Raw genomic sequence first — 24,097 nt, 5'->3', positions numbered from 1 at the left:
TTTTCGTTCAAGTCACTAGGCGACATGACTGTGAGAACGTTGACAGAAACGTTTTGCGTAGTCAGCTAACGTCCCTATAAACAATCCAAAAAATTGCTTTATACACATTTCAGATACTCCCCGTTGCACTGTATGGTGATGATGCGTGCTTATTGAAAGAGACAGACTATCGGTATTTGTGAGGCAGCCGGGACAGGAGTTCTGGGCCTGAACGACTTCCCCCACGGACCTACTGCGAGTTGCGGGTATCTTGCTAGAATATGGTTGGGTTTGGGTAGCACTAGGTTCTGGTAAACCTCTAAAAAAATTCATAACTTCGATAGCCCCTCCGACGAAGCGGGACTAAAAGTACCCTAACCCAACCGGTATTAGGCAATCCATGAGACGTTTCTGATCAGCTGATTATTTCTTGTTTACTTATTCTGACGTTACTCAGAGGGCTGCGACGTCCGACAATATCGTTGATTTGATCTAACATCAAACGAATCGGACTAACGAAAGTTGTTTGTCGGACGAGTTTTTCTGTTCGCATGAGTAGACTTGTTGACAGAACCCACCGCTGAATTGTCAAACAAACGTCTAATGGATTGCCTAATACAGTGGCATTCGTTTAGTCGCACTTATGAAATATATCCCAACTTTTTTGTTGCAGTGCAAATCTAGCTATAGGCATTATGTATGTATTAGTGACATCTCGTACTACGTACATAAGTTCTACATTAGACGATTGCTATTGTTGACGGTGGTAATTTGGCTTTTAAGCTGATTTTGTCATTTTGGTTCGTTGCAAAAGTTTAGACGCAGGTTTAATTTCAAGTGATTTTGCAATATTAAGTCGTTTGTATCCACTCCTGGAGGATTATTCACTTGGCAGTTAGTCTTGTAAATTGTGAACGTGGAACATTGAACAATTATATTGTTTTTTAAGATATGGGTAAAGCAAAACGGTTGGACGAAGTGGAAATAGGCCAAATTCGAATTCTGAAGAGTCTGAATCTTTCCAATCGCGAAATTGCTCGGAAAATCAACAGATCCGAGAAAGTTGTACGAAATTTTCTTAAAAATCCCCCAAAGTACAGGGAACGCTAAATTCTCGGCCAGACAAAAAGGTCAAATTCGGCACGAAGCTACAAAAAATCGTTTAAACTGCCGTCAAATTATAAACAAACTCGATCTTCCAGTGCACAAATCCACTGTTAGTGGGGTTCTGATTCTGAATACCACACCAAACATCTAATTGGATGAAACCCAAGGCGAAACCCAGGCTAACATCCCAACACAAGGTAAATCGTCTGCGGTTTGCACAGGAGCATATGCACTGGACCGATGAGTGGCGCTAAGTAATTTTTTTCAATAAATATAAATCATTTTTCAATAAATCAATCACTCGTTCCAAGTGAAATTTTGGAGGTGGCACGGTCATGGTATGGGGAGGATTTTCTTTCGATCATAAGCTACCCATCTGCTGGATTACTACAAAAATGAATTCCAGCAGCTACTATGAGCTACTGGAAGATGTTTTGGTGCCCCACTTGGATAATCACTCTGATGAAAAGACGCGTCGATTCACGTATCACGTCAAACCAAAGCATGGTTCAATGAGAAGGAAATCACCGTCCTTGATTGGCCAGCATGCAGTCCGGATTGCAATCCAATTGAGAACCTTTGCGGCATATTAGCTTCAAAGATTTATCAAAACGGGCGCCAGTTCAACTCTACAAAGGACCTCAAAAGCTGTATACGGGAACACTGGGAACAAATCGATCCGTAAACTATCTGAAACCTCGTTAACTCAATGTCTAATAGAGTTTTCGAAATCATTAAGAGTAAAGGAGGAGCTACCAAATATTAAATTTCCGGTGGAAATATAACAAATTTTCTTATTCTGTGCCGATCTGATGTGCGGCCAAACGAATGCAACTGTGAATTTACGGACTTTTAAATTATAATTTTTCTGTGTGAACTATTTTTGAAGAAATTTGAATTTTTGTTTTTGTTAGTAATGAGAACACGGATGTGAATAAGGATTTTATCGAAATTAATCCACGGACCAACAGCCACGCTATTCCATTACCCTAGCAAGGATGGGTGACACTTCCCCGAAACGGAGAGTGGGCTAATGGTACGGGCTGCCCTTCGTCCGGTTAAAATTTGGGTAGGTCACCAAGTACCTTCGAAACCCGGCACCTTAGCCGGTGGTAGTAGGCTCAGTAGATGTTCCTGATCAGTGCCGATCTGACTTGGTACTCCATGGAGGACCGCATCAACCTTTGCATGCGACTTCACTGCTTGCAAAGGTAACAATGGCATTATATAGAGGCGACTACCTACAACGGAAGCGGATAACGGCTTGGAGTTGGGACCCAAAAAAACTTAAAAGACAAAAATATAAGCAATCTAACAGTGCAAGTGTGGTGAACGCGTTCGCCCAAAATGGGTCAGCGAGGTCACCGACCCAGCAAAACGACCAAGTACAACAAACGCAACAAACCAATAAGGCGCCAATGAATGATAGGGTTTCAGGTGTGCACGCCCAAATCAAGCATTATCCAAAAAGACAAGCAGTCTTGGTTGCGTAAAATGTCGAAGCTAAGACAAAAAATTGAAGAGTTCTACGAATTCGTGAGCAAGCCGGGGCAACGTGCACGATCAGATCAGAGATCTAGCATCAAATCCGGCATAGTAGTAGCCAAATGCAAACAGATGGCGTTACTGGAGGGAGCTGAAAACGCCAAAAGGACACTGAAGATCACGGATGTAGCGAAAGCAGAAGCCTGCGAGACGCCAAAGGGTGACCGGTATTCCCGCTCTGTGAAAAGAGTGAGGGAAACACCTGGAAAGGAGGCACCAAAGAAACCCAAGAAGGCGGTGAAGGACAGCGAAACAGGAGACAAACGGAGAGTGAATGACGAACCGTAGAAACCGTAGAAGAGAGGATGGAAAGTAAAAAAGAAGAGAGAAGACCTTCTGCCGTGCTTGGAGTGGTATAGGGAGATACTCTAGTCGTCAAAGTAAACGACGGCGTGACGTACGCTGCGATCCACAAAAGGGCGAGAAAGAATTTCAAATTGAAGGAGCTGGGGGAGAACGTAGTAAGAACCAGGCGGACTTAAAAAAGCGAGATGCTGTTTGACCTGAAGAAGGAACCATTAATCAAGAGCTCGACTTATCGGGAAGGAAGTAGTTGTCGAGTGCAGGAATCTGGATGAGATCAAAACGGAAGATGAAGTGAGGAGCGCGCTAATAGAGCAATGTAAGCGTATAATTCAACACAGATAACAGCGATACGCTTATCGCCAGTCGCAGCCAACCAGCTAATGTCGACCGGTAAGACCAAAGCCGGATGGTCGGTGTGTTCGTTACGATTGAGTAATTAAATAAACGAAGAGGTACAAAAACAGTAAAGGACCGGACAGATCTGATCTGTGCAGAAAATGTGGGGAGAAGGGACACATTGCTAGGTTTCACAAAACAACCGAAATGGGTGCATAAAAGAAGGCGGGATAGACCATATGACGGAAGGCTTCTTATGTCCAGAGTACAAAAAGGTGAAGGCAGGCAGGGTGATGGGGATAACTCAGCTTAATTTCATTCATTGCGACATTACACAGCGACTGTTGTGGCAGTCAACAACAACAGAAGCGAAGTGCGACGTTGCAATTATTGCAGAGCCGTATCGTGTTCCTCCCGACAACGGTAACTGGGTGGTGGATAGTGCAGGGATAGCGGGAATCAAAGTGATGGTCCAAGTTCCCTGTCCAAGGGGTGGTGGATAACACACACGAAAGCTTCGTGATCGCCAGGATCAACGGCGTATTCGTTTGCAACTGTCATACGGTGAACGCCAGATCAGTACAATCGGATGCTGGACGTACTAACCAACTCGTTAGTCGGACGAACTGTGGTTGTTATAGGAGGAGACGCTTGGGCAGTGGAGTGTGGTAGTAGACTGACCAACGCAAGATGTTACAGCATGTTCGAAACCCTGACGAAGCTGAATGTAAGGCTGTGCAACGAAGGTTCCGCTAGCACATTCCGTAAAGACCGTCGGGAATCCATCATCGACGTAACATTCTGTAGTCCGTCACAGATGGATAAGATGAATTAACGAGTTAATGGGCAGTACGATCACCATAGCAATCACCAAGTGATCCACTACACCATTGGTCGGCGTAATTTTACTGTAACGCGGAGAGTGAGGACTGGCGAGCGGAAGTGGAAAAGAAAGGACTTCGACCTTTTTTGTGGAAGCACTTCGTGTTGACAGCCTCGCGCCAATTCCGAATGCTGATAAACTGTCGGAAACATTAGCGAGGGCGTGTGACGTAACAATACCAAGAAATATGGAGCCGAGAACCTGTCGGTGTTCGGCGTATTGGTGGAACGACAGGCTCAGCATCGTACGTGCTGCCTGCCGAAAAGAAGGAAGACGCGTTCAGAGAACAAGATCTGAGGCAGTCAGAGAAGAGTGTAAGATGACATTGCGGGCGGCTAGGGCAGCTTTTTAACGCGAGATAGTACTTAGTAAATGCACCTGCTTGAAGGAGCTATGCAGAAAAGTAGACGCTAATCCCTGGGGCAACGCTTACTGTGTCGTGATAGCCAAGAATCAACGACGAGCTCCTTATTGTAACAAAAGGGCTGAAAGCGATGAAAGCTCCCGGTCCGGACGGTATCCCCAACATAGCACTGAAGATCGCGATTCTGGCGTTTCCGGACATGTTCAGAATAGTTTCATAGAAATACCTGGACGAAGGCTACTTCCCGGATATGGAAGATCCCGAAGCTGTTGTTGCTGCCAAAATCAAGGAAGCCACCAGGAGATCCAAAATCGTATCAGCCTATATGCCAAGAGTATTCAGCACTCTTGATAAACTTCAGGAAAGGGTCATCACGACGAACTACACAGAAAGTGAGAACGTACTATCGCAGAGGCTGTTTGGATCCCGGAAAGGTGAATGCCATCCATAAAGTCATCGCGATCGTGGAGAAAGCATTGAAGGGGTAATTGTTGCTGCGCCGTGGTAACGATCGACGTGAACGCGTTCAACAGCACCAGCTGAGTGGCTATCGCCGTAGCACTGCACATAATGAGGTTCCCGCCTATTTGTGCAAGGTTCTGAAAATTTACTTTCAGACCCGAGTATTGGTCTACGAGACGAGCATGGGGCAGAGGTCGATTAGAATCACGGCGGGAGAACATCAGAGCACCATACACAGCCCAACGTTCTGGAACATAATGAACACTGAAACTGCCCAGGGGAGTCGAGATAGTCGGTTTTGCAGGTGACGTTGTCCTGACGATTACTGGCGAAGCAAGCAAGCAAGTGAAGATGTTGACAGCTGAGACAATCGGCATCGTAGAAACCTGGACGGCTCGCCACAAGACGGAGTTAGTGCTGGTCAGCAACCGAAAAATAAATCCAGAGTGTCGTGATCAGCATTGGCGGACACTCAATTTAATAGATGCGTGCGAAGCACCTGGGTGTGATGGTCGACGATCGGTTAAATTACAACAGCCATGTCGACTATGTATGTGAGAAGGCTACGAGGTTAACTAACGTATTGGCAAGTATCATGCTGAACGTTGGAGGAGCAAGATGCAGCACGACGAAGTCTCCTGGTGGAAACACTCAAAACAACCTAAATACTGAGGTACGGCGTATCGTCCTGGACTGCTGCGGCGCTGAACTCAAAGTGGAACGGGACGAAGTTAATAAGCACTTTTCGTCTAATGGTGTTCGTGTCAAGAGCGCGTACAGAATGATATCGGTGGTATGAGTCATTACCGAAATGATTCCCATCTGCATCACTCCAGCTAAGTGTCACCAAGAATGGGACATCGCGGAGAAACGATGGTGGACCCACCGAATTATTCCAAATGTGTTGGCGTTGGTGCATAGGAAGCATGGAAAGGTGAGCTTCCATTTGACGCAGTTTTTGTCCGGGCATGGATGCCTCCGGAAGTACCTGCATTGGTTTGGAAATACTTCGTCACCCCTTTGCCCGGAATGTGTGAACGTGTAAGAGACGCCGGAACAGGTGTTCAAATGCCGTAGGTTCGAAGAAGCTCGAAGGGGTATGCCCGGCGTGTTAATCGACAATATCGTGAAAGAGATGTGCCACGATGGGCATAGCTGGGATGCGGTCAACAGAGAGTCAAGTAGCACACAGGCTGCGGATCGCCGTAAATACAATGAAGGTGACGAAGATTCTTAATAATTCGATAGCCAGAAAAAGCGTCCTTGCCGAAGGGTTCACGGAAGAGTATAGAAACATCGCTCTAATACAGGAGCCTTGGACAAATAAACATAAAATATTCTGTTTGGATGCATCACCTTACAAGTTAGTATATTCTACAGACTAGGCTCCTCCTAGGGCTGCTGTTTTGATAAACTGAGTAACGTAACTATCTCCAATTACAGTATTCATACAACGAGATGGCAATAACGTTGGAAACATTGACGACTAAAGCACTGTGCACTCACCTCATTACTGCTACCAGTAGATTGACTAGAAATGACACTCTTCCGCTTCTGCAGACTGCTATTATCGGATTGCATAGTGTTTTCGTAAAAGTTGCTATTCTGCGTGGAATTCGTTGCGGCACTCAGCGAGTTGTTCGGCATCAACAAACCCGGTCCCGAAGGCGACGGATTGTGTAGTGCGGATGATGGCGGCAGTTCATCGGGGGATTTCAGATTCAAATTCTGCTGAACCATTTTGCCTCCGTCTAAGTCGTCTGAAAAAAAAGATATTTTTAAATCTAAAACAAAACCCTCCGTAAGTGATCGTACTTTTGGTGTAACTTTCCAGTATCCTTAGCACGTTGTTTCGATTCGATTTGGCCGCCAATTTGATTGGTGTTCGGCCACAGTGGTCCGATTTGTACGGATTAGCGCCGTATTTGAGCAAATAAGTAACACACTTTTCGTGTCCTTCCTGGGCAGATATCCCCAAAGCCGTCGCGCCCTGCTTGCAAGCATGATCCGGAATAGCACCGTAGTACAACAGTAACTGCATGACTTCGTGGTTGCCCTGCCAGGCGCAGGAATGCAGCGGAGTTCTCGACTCGAGATCCATCGCGTTCACGTCGGCATTACCTACAAGTCATACAGTTGTCTATAATTAAACGAATGCTAGTAGTCAGCACATACTCACCCAACGTAATAAGCAGCTTCACCATTTCAGCATGTCCCTGCCAGGAAGCTACATGCAGTGCCGAGCGTCCTTCACCGTCCGGAATGTTTACATCTGCGTTCGAATATTCCAAGAGGAACTTAACAACCTTAAGCTTATTTTCCAACGCCAATATGTACAAAGTTGTACGTGAATCGGCATCTTTGGAGTTAACGTCGCAACCGAACTTAAGCAGCGTCTGAACGCACTCAAAGTGGCCCTCGAGACAGGCCAATCTAAATGCCGTCTTTCCATCGTGTGCTCGTTGATCAATACAAGGCCGATGAATGTTCAAAATAGCCTCCAGGACTGCATTGTGGCCTTCCTGGGCGGCCAAGTGTAGTGCCGCTTTACCTTCGTTGTCACACTCGTCTATTTTAGCGCCTGATTCTAGCAATTGAATACAAATATCAGCGTAACCTTCAAATGCTGCGTAATGCAGCGGTGTCCATCCTGCATTGTCACGGTGCGTTTCATCCAAACCACGATCCAGCAGCTGACGAACAGTCTCTAGGTTACCCTGTGCTGCAGCAACACTAAGAACCGTACGACCTTCCGAGTCCATACAATCTATACCACAGCCCCAAAACAATAGCAATTTTACGACATGGGCGTGTCCGGAAGTACAGGCTGCCCAAAGTGGTGTCCTACCCATATTATCAGCCATATCCGGGTCAGCTCCATTCTCCAACAGTAGCTCACAAATTTCAGAATTTCCTTCGAACGAACTAACCAGCAAAGGTGACATCCCTTCATTATCTGTCTGATCCGTATTAGCCCCATATTCCAGTAGAGTCGATATCACCTTACTATAACCGGAGCTACCGCAAAGAGCAGCTACGCAAAGCGCATTTCTTCCATCCAGATCCGTATGATTTACATCCGCACCATTCTCCAGCAATATTTCGACTATATCGTAGTGCCCCATGTACGAAGCCGCAATCAGTGACGTTCGCCCCTGCTTGTCAATAGAGTTAACATTCGCACCCGCTTCAATCAAAATCTTTACAATATCCTCATTCCCGCTCCACGCGGCAGCCCTCAGCGCAGTACGTCCCTCTTTGTCCGCTCGATCAATAGCACAAGCACCACTCTCGATTAGCAGCTTAACTACATCCGTGTGGCCACCCCAGGAGGCCGACCGTAATGGAGTCCAGCCGTCACGATCAGCGTGGTTTACGTCGATCTTCCGGAAACGACCCGTTCCATCGTTCAGCGGTTGTTTGTATTGCAGCAGCAATTTCACTATCTCAATGTGACCATTACGCGCGGCAATGTTGAGCGCCGTTTGGCCATTCAAATCTTCGATTTCCAAATCGATCGGATCCTTACAGGCCTATAAAGAAAAACACTCATTAGTACATTCCTAATAACTACAAACAGTACTCACATTCAACGCCCTTTCCAGCAGCGTGTGGTTACCCTCGTTCGCCAGTATATGGATCAAAGCTTTCCCTTTGTGCAGCTCCGAATCGAACATATCGTACTGCACCCGATCGTTCTGGATATCCGATTTCGAGTCACCAATGGCACTTCCCTCTCCAATAATCGCACTTTCGCAACGATCCACTTCATGACCATCGAAGCGATCCACCGCCATTGCCACAGAAGAACTGTTGCAGCCGACTACCAGTCCAGTTCCAGCACCACCACCACCGATGATACCATATTGAATATCCACCAAATTGATCGACTTTTGTAGTTCCTGTTGGCAGCTTTTCTCACTCGATATCAACAGCTCTGCCAGTTCCGAGTCGATGTTCTGGGAACGATCGGATAACACCGGTGAGTTGATGGCCGATGACTCACAGGACAGGACCGTATCGGCGTTGTTGATACCGGTTTCGATTAGCAGCTTGAGAACCTTGCAGTCGGTTGGTAGATTCGGTTTGAAGAAATCGTTCAAAAAGCCAAGGAATTCTTCGTTCAGTTCCGCATTCAGATAACGTTCCAGCATTACTCGCGTTCTTGACGCCAAGTTCACATCGTTTTTACATTCATCTTCGCACAGAGCACAGCAGTTGAGGAGATTCGTATAGAAACAGTCGCTGAGGTTTGATTTCGTTTCCAGCAGGATTAGCAGCAGATCTAGGTTAATGTTTTTATTGGTTAGGTACTCGCCGGTTTTGATTAGATGGTACAGATAAAGTCGTAACTTGTTCGGGCACAGTTGATCGGCAACCATAGTATAGTACATCGAAACCATAACGTGGCCTTCGTTGAGATCGCATAGAAACTTCTTGGTCGAGAACTTTACATCTATTAACCAATCGCAGAAGGAATTGTGGAAGATTTTCAGGGCGTACGAGTTGCGTGGGCTGTATTCAACAATGTTACGCATGAGATCTAGCCGTTTTTCGAACTCTTCCATGTCCAGCGTGTAGTTGTGGGTTCGTAGACAGTTGTACAGAAAGTACTTATCCACGTAGTTGTTGCACACCAGCAGAACATTTAGGATTGGTCGAATTTTGTTGTACTGTTTTTTATTGAACGACTTTTGACAAATGTACAAGTAAAGGCCGTTCAGTGTGCAAGGAATCAGTTTAATTTCCCTGAACGTGAAAAAGTTCTCCTTGATCCCGGTCAGTACCTTGAACAGATAGAGCAGACAACCGTTCGACTTGATGTAGAGCTGATTCAGACTTTCAATTATATCTTTGGTCAGATTGATGCCACGGAAATCCGTGTTCAGTCTATTGATAATATACTGTTGGACATCCTTGACGACGTGGCTTTTGCGCAGGTCGTCCAGCGTTAGCTTCTTGAAACCGGTGAACAGTTTGGTAATGTTTTTGTTTTGCTTCTTCGCTGTACAAACCATAAACAACCACTTGGGCATCAAGTGGATGTGGTTGGAAAGTAGCTCGGCAATGTTCCGACTCTTGGTGATCTGTTTCCCCTTCAACGTTGAAATCAGATTGCCATCTTGAATGTAGTTTTCATCGATTGAGTCTATCAACAGCAGCAAGGCATTTTTGGGTGGGCTCAGTTCCAACAGGGGAAACAGTATTGCTTTCTTGAAACAGTCATCCGGATTTTTCTCGATACTGTCCACCGTGATTGACTCGAAAATGTCCGGATTACTGAGCAGCATCTCGTAGTATCCGTCGGCAATGATCTGCCGACAATTTTTCGACTTCGGCAGCGGTGGAGGAATGTTTCCGTCCGCCGTAATCGTTTCCGATGATGGTGGATTACTTTCTGCTGGTTTAGTAGGTTCTGTAACTTTTTCAGTGACTTCTTCCCGTTCTATTATCTCCACTGTGACATCTTCACTGATTTCTCGTGCTATTTCGTCATCTAATTTAATATCGGAAATGTCTGCAATACAGTCGCCAGCGCCATCCAGCAGTTCTTCCTCTTCAACCTCCGGTTTAGGATTTTCCTTCGGGATGGTCGCCTTCGTTGGAGAGCGAATACTACTTCCGATGGCTACAGGAATCTTCGAAGCCCTCGTCTTGCTGGGACTTATAACATTGTCCCGTTTTTCAGAGCTTTCTTTCCCAGGCACATTCTTCAACAGCGGAGGGTGTGTTGTGTAGGGATAGTTAGACAATTCTTTATCACGACTTAAGCTTTCAACTGGTTCTGACTGTTGCCGAATGACTTTCTTTTTGGAACAGAATTCAGCGACCCGTTCGTTTAATTTGATTTCCGAGAGAATTACGTCCTCTAGCTCCTTATCATATTCGACATCTTTTTCTTCCCCTTTCGCTTTGTTCCTCTCAGCCGCTAATTGCTGTTGATCAGCTTCCGGCAAAGCATCGTTACTCCCAATGACTGATGGTTCTTTCGGTTCATCTCCACCAGTAAGATCGTTTGAGGCGACTGTTATGGTGGCGGCAACTGCAGCAACCGCAGTGCTTCCTACAAGGCTCGAATGACTCAGAATCTGAAGAATAATACTTCGGATAAACATACTGAGACTGTGACACTCGGGATTTTGCGAGTTGACAAAGTAACACGCTAGTAGCCGTCTATTTAGCATACCCTTGGTGCCGGCACTGCCTTCGATGATGTCGTTACAGATGGAGGTTTTTCCGGAACCGTTAGATCCGAGGACCAGATAGCCAAGTGAGGGTAAATCTACGGCTCGATTGGCTGCTTGATGGGTAGAAGTTGCCCGTGGGAAGAAAGCTGACGTTGACGATGGGACACACTCGCCCGGATCTGCCCCAGGCGGAATGGGAATTGGTTTCTTAGAAGCTCGTTGCTCCAGGCACATGGCAATCTTTTTCAAAACCCATTCACGATTCAGATAGGCGCTGATTGATGCTTCCGGTAGCCTGACGTTTCCACCACCGAGACTATTCTGAATTGATGTTTTGCCATTGATGGGCTGGGTATTCACTGCTATTTTTTGATTCGGTGGTGGATTCAGCGATGGTGGTTGATCAATATCTAACTGCTCGTTATCTTCTTGGCTTCTTTCTGTCGATCGGTTCCGGTGTAGGTTAGTAAGCATTTCTAGTTTTTCGTTGCATTTTATTTCCAGCTGATCCAGTGATTCATTGATGTCCACATCTAAGTTTTTCCCTTCTTCTTCATTAGCTAAAGTCTTATAGCCAAGCAGAGATTCATCGATGCTTTCCGACTGAGTAGTACCTCCATTTAACGAGTCGTTGAGCACATTCTGATGCACTAAATTCACAAAATGTTCCTTCCTGGCCAAGTAGGAAAAATTCGACGTTTGATACTCCTTGTTCAGTTCAATCTTTTTATGCATTTGGCTAGTATCTTTAAGAAAGTCTCGTATGCGACGATCCTCCAGTTCTGCGTTGATTATTTTCACATCACGATCCGCTGTCGTCAGTGACGATCCACTTCCAGTGCTATTGTTCAAATTGTCATCCAAATTGGTAGCAGCCATGGCACGCGTCACCACCGCCGTTGCCACTGGCGGACGTCCCTTGGGGGTTGCCCCCTGCTGCAGTTTTGGCCGGTCAGACCTTTTCAGTGGTGTAGCATACAAACTATCCTTACTATTCATGGCCAAATTGTTATGAATTTTGTTGTTATTTTCCGTAGCTCGCTGCTGCTGCTGCTGATCGACAGTAAATCCCCCCGAGGCGCACTCATCATTCACCGTGGAAGCTACATTTGGTGTTACACCGCTGCCCTCGTCGCTGTCACCCCCGGCGCCGTTCCGCATTCGCTCATGGCATGGCAAATTTTCGTAGATGTCATCAGTATTCATTTTACCGTTGGCTATTTCACCATTCGCCGATGAAGACATATTGCTGTTGGACTTTGCTCCCCGCCAAGCGTCACACCAGCAGTTATTTATTCGTTTCCTAATTGATTCTCCAAACTCGATCCATTTAAACGAGCGTACTTGCCCGCTTAGTCATATCGGCGGCAGCAACTATTTCATCTACTGCGGCTCGCCTCCTCCACACTTTCGTTCCCTTGCCTGAGGCCTTTCTTCACAGGCAGGCGGTGCGCGGTTGGTCAAACAATTCGATCTCTGTCAAAATGTTGATCGTTCGTTCACACACTTGGGGTCGTGCGCCTTTGTTGGTTAATTCGTTTGCACATCCTCCAATAGAAACAACAAATAACGAGAACGTGCGAATCGCAGTAGGTCCTAAACGATAGAGGTTTGCTTCCTCCCAAACACACTAGACTAGCGTCAGCAAACGGGTTGCTAATGGGTCATTCCGTACACACTTTCGACACGAAATTGCGGGCTCCCGAAAACTACTCCACTCGAGAAGCGGCTACATCGGTTGTTGTTCTCAAACTAGAAGTGCTAAAAATAAACAAGAAAAGAAGAAATGAAGTGCGATCAGAAACGATGCGATGGGACGACGACGACGACGCTAAGGACGCGACGCCAGAAGAAGTTACATCATATTTATACATATTCTGTGTTTTCCGAACAAAACTGAAACGGCCAATAAATAGTAGAATGACTGTTTCCAACATGTGGCCGGTTGGTTGGTTGCGGTGTTCGCTTATTGCCTGGCACTATAAAAAACATCAGACAAGCACGGGAGGAGCCGCCGATTTGCGGCTTTATCTAGAAGGGTTCTCTAATTCGTTAGATCATTTGCTGTTGGCGCGGTTTAGAGTGGAACAAAAGCAGGCGCCAAACTATACCGATTCGATTTGCTCGTCTAATGTGTCAAAAACCACACACCGGTGTGAAGATGAAAAACATTTTCTAAGCAAACGTCGGAAGAAATTAAGCTATGATAAGTAATTGACGATCTCTCGTCGTTTGTAAGTTACAAATGGTGTAATTTGATACTATATAAAATAATATTGGCGTCCGTGCACTGCACTGCCGTCACTGAATCTGATCGGATAGGTGCAAATAGTGCTTAAAACGGGTCTGGGTCAATTGGCATAAAGTCATTTGGTATAAGGCCATTTAGCATACAGGACATTTGGCATAATTTCGAGAATTGATCACACTGAAGGACATTTGGCATATAGGACATTTGGCACACTGGAGGTTATTTGGCATTTTTTCAACTACAGGGAAGTACATAATTAAAGACTGTGCTAGAAGTCAGATAATTCGGCATAATTTTGAGCAGGGCTACTGCTAAAGGTCATTGCGTATAACATCTTCATGTCAATGAAAACAGTAGCATATGTAGTGATAAAGTTATTAATCAGGATATTTTTCCTCTCCTGTATGAATTATGTATTTTGATTGTATGTTGACAATAACGTTCATCGTTCGAGGGAAAGTTAGTTATGCAGTTGTAAGCAGCTGACATGTAGTTGAATTGTTTGAGCATAACGGCAACTACCTAAATATTTAAATGACTCTAAATAAGTTTGTTTGCCAATTGTTATTGTTATTGTTATTTATCAGTGTGCAATCGGGCTGTCTCAACAACCTATTTCTGCAACCTATGTGCATTAACTGTACACCTATCGTCTATCCGTTGCACTTGACAGTGTGTGCAGTGCTTTATGGTCACACCTATGACCGCGCACCCGGCTTCCCATGAGCGTTTTGGCGGCTCAGAGGTGTCCTTCCATGTTGCTCAGGGATACATTGGTCCTATACACATCCATGCATACAGGCATACATACGGGCTTACATTCATACATACATACAAACTATTTGGCGCAAGTTTAGAGCGTGTAACGTCGTGTCATCTAGTCTGTCATCCTATGGAAAATCATCCTACCATCGCCTTGAGGTCAACGTCATATTGGCAAATTTCGCATTGAATCCGCTTCTGTCTCTTCCTTATCTCCTTTTTGTCTCCTAGGTCCGAAGCGGATCAATCGACTATTAATTGAAACGGTAAACATACTATCAGTAGTATTACTCCTTACTCGCGAATACTTTTCCTACAACTGTGCTGCTTCTTCTCTATCTTATAACATAACTCGATTATCCCTGTTCTAGTCAATATACTTATTCATTACATATGGACCAGGCAAACCCTTACTTTTTCTATTATTATTATCCTGAGTAGCTATACCAGTGAAGGTATTTTAGGATTTCGTTAAAAAGAATCTCTGCCAATAAAGGCGTAAGCAATATTTATCCACATAAAGTTTGCTCGAAACGAATGTCCGCCTGGTTCGATTCGAACAGACCACACCAACCCGAAAGGGTTGCTTATCATTTCTGAGAGCCGGTGTGCTTGATCGAGTTTAATAATCATAAGAACAAGTTCTGAATAATTAACTATCTCTTAGGTGCCAGTCCTGCACTCCTTTCCTGAACTAGCCTCATACTCACGATCAAAAGAGTCGACAACTAGTAGGATCCATATGTCCCCCACCCAAGCGAATTGATCAACTTGCAAGTAGGAGCACATATCTACCAACCAGCCAAGAAGACTTCCGAATCAATGAGAATGGACCATGCCAGTCGAAGGCCACAGGCCCAGCGCCCTTTCGTACAGTGTCATTGTCATTTCTCAGCCCACCCCCTGGCAGACGTTCATCCGCCCATCTAGACTATGTCAAGATGAGAACCTACAAAGCCTAACTGTTCGTATGTGCTAGTCCGTATAGATTTTGGTTTGCTGAAACGAAACAAGAAAAGCAAAATAATTGTGATTAGTATCGTAGTTATAATAAATAGGTAAACGATTTCTCCTCTGTTGTCCGTTCCCTTGTTCGTAGTCCTCCCTCCTGTTCCTGGTCTGTTTGGGCTACTGGCTTTCCGTTTCCTTGGCCGTCACGCTCGATCGATTTAGACATCATAGCAGGATAAACAAATGAAAAGACAAAACAAAACAAAATGAAAATAAATGGACGTCTGCTATCTGTGCCTAAATTGATGTTGCTTCTCAGTTTTGCACGACCCAGGGGGGACTTGGCCTTGATCCCAATGCTCTGTCACCGATGTTACGTGATATTCGTTATGGAATATTCTTTGTGTGGGGGCCATTCATAAGCAATGTTGTTCGTTTTTTTATCCCTGATCCGCTGATACGTCTAAAATTCATTTTTAGTTTTTATCTCGTTACGTGACGCTCTTCCCCTATTGTCAATATCCAACATCATTTATGAATGGTCCCCTGGTGATATATTTAGAGCAGACAATCCAATGAAAAATAGGATTGACAGGATTTTAGTGCGCTGTTGGCGCCTTGTGTCACATCTTCATGTTTGTTATTCATACTAACAATACCAAAGCATGCGATGTGATGACCGGAAGATTAGAGAAGCAACTCATCCCCTTCCCCCCCAAGTTTGTTTGTTTGCCAATAGTACTAAAATTGAACTTATTTATCCCTTTATGGGCAGCTAGGGCCGAGGGTTTCATACATCCTTGACCTGACAGACGAAGCTATGGTGCCTTAAACGCAGGCAACGCGGATACAAGGCCATCATTGAAATGATAAGTTCTGCATTTGAGATGCATTTCCCCCGGTTGCCATACGAATATCTGTAATTGTCGCATGTGACTGTGTACGTACAAATCTAATTGTGAGTTCTGTGGTGGTGTGTGTGTGCGTGGAAGGTGTGAGTTTTAGCGTTCGAGTCCAGGGTTCATATCTGTCTGGGTTGGCGTGGGTGTTTACTAATTGTGTAATAGTGTGATCGCGAAGGGCTCGAGCGTTTGAATACGCGTCTTTAACTTTGCGTGCATAAATTCAATTTTATAATCGTGTTGCCATTCGCATATTCGCGTGTATTCTTGAACGATCGCGCGTGGACCGTGAATCTGATAATTAATGTTTAGTGTATGTTAGACACCTTATTTTTTCTGCCGAATCTAAGCATTTTTTGCAATTTTTGCCATGATTTGAACATCCGAGCACTCGGCAAATTTATTTTTCGCTAAGATCTCCGTAAAAGCTACAGCTTGCTGAGACTCAGGAAATATTTCACTGAAAATCAGCAAACAAATTGCACTTTTCCGAGATATCGGTATAAACATTTACCGATTACTCGGCAGTGTGGGGGGATTGCCGAGCTCACCTAAGTGTATGTAATCCGACTTGAAGCGATGTGTTTACACATCGGTGTAAATGTTATTTATTGATATGTGAAGAAAAATAAACTAACAAATTTTGAATCTTCAGCAGTAGGACGGCTCAAAATTCTGTCGAATGAAACCTTACTTCTCGAACAGTCTAAAATTATATCTTTTTCTCTGTAGATAAAAAATGGCAAATTGCTTCCAATGTGATAACTTCTCGAAATTATGTCAAATGACTCGCACTTTACGCAAAATTTGAAATTATGCCAAATAGCCGTCATCTTGGAGATAAAACAAATTATGATAAATGTCCGTTATGTCAAATGACCTTCAGTATGATAAATTCATAAAATTATGCCAAATGATCCGGATTAGACGAGAAGTTGAATAATTTCAACTTTTATAGTATGTAATGTAGTTAATTTTCTTCTTGTTATTTATTTTAGATTATGACTTTTACCACTACATGGCTACAGATTAATTTTCCCGACGAATTTCTTTTATTGAAATATTTTGCAAAATGCTCTATTATGAAACTCGAAAACGCATTGATTTGCGTTACTGTGCCTGAGTATATGTTTTTCGTTGCACTAGAGAAGTTATATCGAGAATGCAGTTGATGAGTAATAGTAATATTGCCGCGCTGTTGACTCTTGCTGATGCTATGTTTCGCCTTAGTAGAGAACAATTAAGATAAAAACTATTTTTTCTCCATTAAGGAGCAAATTGTTTAAAACCATCTTTGCGTGTGAAGAGTACTAAACCTGTAATTAAATTAGTTACGTAATTTGCGATGGTGGGTCATTTTCTGGAATACCATTTCCCGGAATGTACTATTTCCCGGAATGACATTTTCCGAAATATACTTTTTCTTGGTACTTTTTATACCATTGAAATCTGAAGTGAATATGGATAATAAATTTTGAAAAACCGCTGCATTTAGAACTGTTTTAAAAAAATGAAAGAAAATAAAAATATTTTTAAATAGAAAGCAAAATTTCATTTGACGGTTCAGACTTTTTAGAAAGATAAAGTAGGCTTTCATTGACATAATTGGAATACACTGTTAAAATCGATAATATGCTCCTGCTGGTTTGTTTAATTCCTTTGACAGCTTATCTTTGCTCACTGATCAAGTTAATGCTAATAAAACACAAATTTTCATAAATATTAGTGGGGGGAGTGAACATAGCGTAGTTGGTAAATCGATTGCTCAACCGGGTTCAATTCCAAACCTCGCACATATGGTAAGAGATTTTTCTAAAAAAATTTTTGTTACCCGATAAATGGCACGAATGACCCCAAAGATACAAAACCATTATAATCGAAATTAAAAATATTTGAAATGATTGTCAATTAATCGAAGTTCCAGAACGCAGCTCATGTTCAAAAGAAGGAAAAATCTCAAAGAATCTAATTTATTTTAAAATTATTAGCATTTCAAAAATATGCAATGCAAATTTTTAAGAAGACAAATTCATTTCCATAGATTTGCTCTTGGCTAACACATAGAATGTTCCAACAATTAAAATTTAAAATATCCGAAGGCGTTTTCGAAAAACTTGTGCTGTAAAAAATATTACAAAGAATTAAAATCAATAACATTCCACAAATATTTTCAAAAATATGTAACTGATGAAGCTACCAAGTGGGGAAAAGGTCCCAGTACAGATGTCCATTCGCGTTGGTATCGCGGTCCGGACTTCCTATACTTGCCGGAAGTGGAATGGCCGAAAAGGACATCAAGGAAACCGCCGGAGACGGAGGAAGAGCTGCGGCCTTGCCTAATACATCGAGAGCTGATCGTCGATGACGTCCTTCGTTGGAGCGTGTGCTGAGAGCGGTAGCTTACGTCCATCGCTTCGCAGTTAACTGCCGTCATCGAATCCAGAAGCAGCCATCAGTGGCGGGTATCATGAAGAAAGAGGAATTGCAGAGGGCGGAAAACAGTCTCTGGCGTTTAGTGCAAGCCTCAGTATACTCGGACGAAGTAGCGGTGCTTAAACATCGAAACGAGAACTCCAAAGGGAATGTCGAGAAAACAAGTCCCGTTTACAAACTGACACCTTTTCTGGATGAGCATAGTGTGATGCGGGTCTCCAGTCGTATCGGCACCGTCCCCTTTGTTACGTAAGATTCCAAGTTCCCGACCCGTTAACGGAATTACTCGTGGGATGGTACCATCGCCAATATTTACACGCCAACCACGCGACGGTGTACTTACAACGAAATTATTCACCGTTTCCACGTATCTTGTCTTCGCACAGAATTGTCAAGTTTGCAAGGTTTTTAAGGCTGCGCCAGCTATTCCGAGGATGGCACCCCTGCCAGAGTCTCGTTTCGCTGTTTCGGTTCGTCCATTCTCTTATGTCGGCTTAGACTACTTTGGACCCGTTCGGGTTAGAGTTGGTCGCAGCTGCACTAAACGATGGGTTGCTCTATTTACGTGCCTCACGGTGAGAGCCGTACATCTGGAAGTTGTCCATTCATTGACTACGGAATCCTGCAAGATGGCCGTTCGTCGGTTTGTAGCACGCCGTGGATCACCGATCGAAATCAGATCTGACAACGGGACTAATTTTCTGGGAGCTAGCAGGGAATTAAAAGAAGAAATCGAAGCGATCGGGAAGCAGTTGGCGGAGACTTTTACCAATTCACCCACTAAGTAGGTTTTCAATCCACCATCCGCTCCCCATTTCGGCGGCTCTTGGGAGCGGCTCGTGAGATCGGTCAAGACGGCTCTGGGATCAATGACCGTCGAACTGAATCCAGATGAGGAAACGTTAGTGACCGTCGTCGCGGAGGCCGAGTCTATTGTAAACTCTAGGCCGTTAACCACTATTCCACTGGAGAACCCTAACCAGGAAGCACTTACATCTAATCACTTCATCCTCCTAAGCTCGAGCGGAATCACACAGCCGCCCAGAACTATACCCGAGACGGGTTGTATACCATTCCCCCGAAAGCCATTTCCCAGAAAGCCATTCCCCAGAATTCCTTTCCCCAGAATGTACCATTCCCCAGAAAGACATTTCCCAGAATGTACCAATCCCTAGAAAACCATTATCCAGAATGCCCCATTCCCCAGAAAGTCATTCCCCTGAATGCCCCATTCCCCAGAAAAGTTATGGTTTTTATTTATTATTTGTGGTTAAGCCAAAGGTTTACGCATACCTAATTAAAGAAACTTATGCGGTGTTAAGCTGCTGAGGATGTACCGTCGAAAGCGGCGGCCTCTCGCAAGCAAACTTATTATCCTCTCGTATAGCCGGTTTACTCGAACATAGGACTTGGTTCCTTCGTTCAAACATGAACAGTTCTTTGAATTTGTACGCCAAGCAACTCTTGCACGCAAACTTGTGATCTTTTCGTCTGCCCGGTTTATTCAAACATAGATGTTGATTCCTTCTTTGGAGCTTTGGTTGAATCCATATTAAAATCGAAATGAATGCACAAATGGTTTCGCGGGTTTTTAGAGCATTTATCTTTCTTTTGTATTGGGAATGTTTCGTACGCAAATGTACAATTCACCCGATTGCTCGGTTTACTCAAATAGGTTGCACTAAATACATTCGAAAGTATTTTCATACCTTACGCCAAATGGTACTTATAGCACAGAGTTACAGATATAATACTCGACAACAATTATTCGTCAATGTTAGCGATCATTTTGAATTGAATATATTATTAGTTGGGACTGCTGTCGTATTTGCGATTATGGCGCCACTGACATACGCGCAAGTATACGGGGGATACACCAATTGCTCCTGGGCCTGAGGGTTGACTAATTTGTAAATGAGTGGTTGGAACCGTGTATAAAAGGTGTAGCTAGTGTTTTGGCCGAATTGGCGCAACGATATTTTTGCGAGGAGCCGCCGCTTTCGACGGCCTATCCGTACTAGTTTAACATCGTGCATCATGTATCAGTTCCTTGACTTAGGTAATGTACAAAGTTTTCGTTTCGCCACACAACCTTACTTACATAACACTGTTACATTCTTTTGGATCCTAGGAAGGGGGCTACCCTAGGGGCAGATCACTTGTGATGCATTTTTAAAAATCAGCGAAATTAAATGCATTTATTTCCATCAAAATAGAAATTCATAATGTATTTTGCGTTGCGTGCAATGTTGTTTGTGTTGCGTGCAATGTTGTTTGTGTTGCGTGTAAGACGTCAAAACCATACAGAAAATGGAAATTAAATGCATTTTTTTCAATTTGATGCACATTTGTTACACAGAGTGACCTGCCCCTAGAGGCTACCGCTTTCTATGGTAGGGTGACCATACGTCCTGGTTTCCCAGGACATGTCCTTGTTTTGCATTTACTGTCCTGGTGTCCTGGGAAGTCGAGGAAAATGCTTAATTTGTCCTGGTTTTTCTCCTGTAAGCCTAATATATTTCTATCTATTCAGTCTTCGATTTTCACTATGCTCTAGATCGCAGTAACGACCGACCGCAACCATAACTGCAACGTAAACTCATCCTCAATCGGAATGCGACAAACAAAACTTAATATAGTCGAATCTCCCAATTGTACCTTCCGATGTTTTTTTAATCTCCCAAGAGTGCCTCGTCAATATCGATGAAACAATGGTTACCAGCGCTTCTTCTCGGCTTAAATCGTCATTCAATCCGGGACCCGAAAAATTCCCTTTGGTACCTCTGAAAAGACACATCGGCATTTTGGTGCTTCTGCTTCTACTTGAGTTCTCTTGCTAGTGGCTTTTTTCGTCTTACTGGAAATCCATTCCATAAAAAGCAAAATAGCACCTAATAATATATTTCTATCTATTCAGTCTTCGATTTTCACTATGCTATAGATCGCAGTAACGACCGACCGCAACCATAACTGCAACGTATACTCATCCAACAACAATAAAGTGTGTGAACAATAAAGCACCGTTACTTTCATCGATGCGATATCGATAATTCATTTCAAGATGTTTGAAACTCAACAGCAAATTTGCAAATGCAGTTTAGACTAACGGAAGTCGTCGTTATACAAGCTCACCACACTCGTTACTGATAACATTTAAAACTTTGGCTATAACGGAAAGCTACGCAATGTAAGACAACATGCAATACGTCGTTGAGCATGATAATGTTAGGACCAAGATACCCGTTTGTATTGACAAAGATAAGATTGATATGCATCTGCTTAATCTACACCTGAGTATTATTAATAAATTTATTACAACCGTCATGTCGGAATACGTAACGGTGAAATCCTTTAAGTTTAAAACCCGGAGAAAATTTAGGTATTTTCAACGGTTTTTGTTTCGTGAGAATGCGAGTGACCTATTCCTTCATATCTGAACTTTCAATTTAAAGCAAAACGCGTGACCAAATCTCAAATCACGCTGTGCACGTATGAAGGACAGATCCCTACGTGCCCTACGTTGTTACACAAGAAGACACACTACGAGAAACCATGTACAAAAACCTCTAACGAAGCAATATCAACTGCAAGCATACCCATCACACAGCCCTTCATCAACATCAACTAAATCACAAACCACCGGAGTTGCAGCTCAGGCACCAACGAATACTGGAACAACAGAACGTATGAACGAACGCACAGCGTGAACGATCATTGTGATGTGCCTACTACTTCCCAAACAACTGGCAGCACCACCGATAATAAAGTAAATAACAAAGAACATGGATACGCGATCGTGACCCGTAGGCCCCACAAGCAACTCAAACCTAGTAATCATGAAAGCCCATACAACATTAACAGCGAGAATAGCATGAACGATAAACCTAGAGAAAGCAGACTAAGTGATCCACAAGCAACAAGAGGCAATGAAATAAATAGATTTTCAACAAGAAATAAGATCTTTAGGCAAAGTAACAAATCGCGTATACAAGATCCAATGGATATACAATAAAATTCGATTTATTTATTTTTATTTACACATTGATAATATTAAAAGTTCTACGGCGCAGGTAATGCATTGAGGAGTGTCGAATAAAATGCGTGTGAAATATCTAATGAACGATTAACATGCCTTCACGCCTGGACGCTGAACAGCGACGAATCGCCGAGTGTTGCATCCTACCTCAGTCAAAAAAATGCGGACGAACAACATAGCAGGGAGTATGTAATGTCGCGCTCAAATACGTGCTGCGAAATTTCAAAATCAGTTACTTATTTCTGCTTGTATTTAACGAAACCAAAATTCAGAATCACCGCCTCCCTAATTCATTAACTTCCCAACTGACTGAAACTTCATGCAGAATGGAACGCTTGAGTGCAGAGGAAATATAAATTACTTCATCAACTAAAGCATTTATTTGTTTTATGTGGAAAATTTGAAGGCAGAAGCTGGCATCTTCTACATATTCGAGCGTACGGGAACTGCATAATCTATATCTGGTGCACTTTTGCTCAATAATCCCTCTCATAGGTAGAATGGAACCTGAATGCGCTGTGTCGGGAGAACGAATGAAGAGGGAAACAAACCAAACATTTCTTTCATCGCGACGTGCATGAATTGAATTTTGTTTTCTTTCAAGTTCACGCAGGGATGTCAATTTTTTCAAGCTCGGGCTCAAACTGATATTATTTACACCAAGCTATCCGCCAGTTTTCATATAACAATCGATTAAACGGAGAAATTTTTGGTAACAACGGTAGGTTTTGCAGCTCTCAAGTCGAGAGATAATGGTTGTCAACGGAGATTGCCAGGCATAGCGCAGGGAAGCTACTTAGGATCACTGATGTTTCTGATTTACGTCCATGTCGTGTTTTTAGTACTGAAAACTCCTCGCCGGTACTGTACAGACCATCTCAGCATTAAACGTTTGCTTATGGTGGTGTAGCAAGAACTGCCACTGTGGAATTCCGATGAAAGACTTTCTGGCAGAGCTCTTCCTCCCAGACTCCCATAACTTTTTTACTGTCCAAGCTCTGCCTGCCAGACCCCAGAACTTTTTAACTGACGAAAACATGCGGAAAAGGCAATGCCGATTGAAAGGTAACGGGGGGAATCAGTACCCTTTCGACTGTCCTGGTTTTTTACTCGTCTGTTATGGTCACTCTATCTATGGTTGTTATTAAATGGCACTGAAAAACACACCTGTACTGAATTTTGCGATTTGTCCTATATGTATGTTTATATTGTTAAAAGAAAAGTAAAAATATTGCTATTGTCTAATGATGCTACCAGTACACTTTTCGAGCGGAGCAATATGACCAACATAATGAAAAAATGTTTTGATTTTCATCAACAAAATTTCCCACTTCAAAAAAAATGTCTGGGAAATGGTTATATCTGTGGAATGAACTTATGAGCATTGGTTCATTCTGGATATAGTTTTCTGGAGAATAGTTCTTTCTGGGGAAAACACTTCGGTATTTTAGCTTCTGTGGAATGATTTTTCGAGAAAGTTAGCTTTTCTTTATTTAAATTCGGAATAAATAATGTCATCCTAACTTCCGGTTTCAACACAATGCAAATCATTTCAAATGTGATCGAAGAATGTTGTTCGATGGAAATGGGAA

At 43.4% G+C, this 24,097-nt stretch overlaps 1 protein-coding gene across 4 annotated transcripts in view; it reads right to left on the bottom strand.

Moving 5' to 3' along the window:
• Positions 1-24,097, bottom strand: part of LOC131677350 (uncharacterized) — a 36,315-nt gene that overhangs the window by 4,238 nt on the left and 7,980 nt on the right. The window contains exons 1-5 of one of the 4 annotated variants that reach the window (XM_058957104.1): positions 13,322-13,454; positions 8,570-12,931; positions 7,162-8,515; positions 6,798-7,103; positions 6,489-6,742 (exon numbers count right to left, since the gene is read on the bottom strand). In XM_058957104.1, the coding sequence (XP_058813087.1) occupies positions 6,489-6,742; positions 6,798-7,103; positions 7,162-8,515; positions 8,570-12,415 (5,760 nt within the window). In that variant the 5' untranslated portion in view covers positions 12,416-12,931; positions 13,322-13,454. Of the gene's footprint in view, positions 1-6,488; positions 6,743-6,797; positions 7,104-7,161; positions 8,516-8,569; positions 12,932-13,042; positions 13,177-13,321; positions 13,455-24,097 lie in introns of those variants that run through there. The other 3 variants (XM_058957105.1, XM_058957103.1, XM_058957102.1) reach the window with 3 other exon arrangements.

The sequence above is a fragment of the Topomyia yanbarensis genome, chromosome 1 (assembly GCF_030247195.1).
Source record: "Topomyia yanbarensis strain Yona2022 chromosome 1, ASM3024719v1, whole genome shotgun sequence".
Taxonomy (NCBI): domain Eukaryota; kingdom Metazoa; phylum Arthropoda; class Insecta; order Diptera; family Culicidae; genus Topomyia; species Topomyia yanbarensis.
Note: the sequence above shows the minus strand (reverse complement) of the source record. Positions and strands in the feature narration are given on the sequence as shown.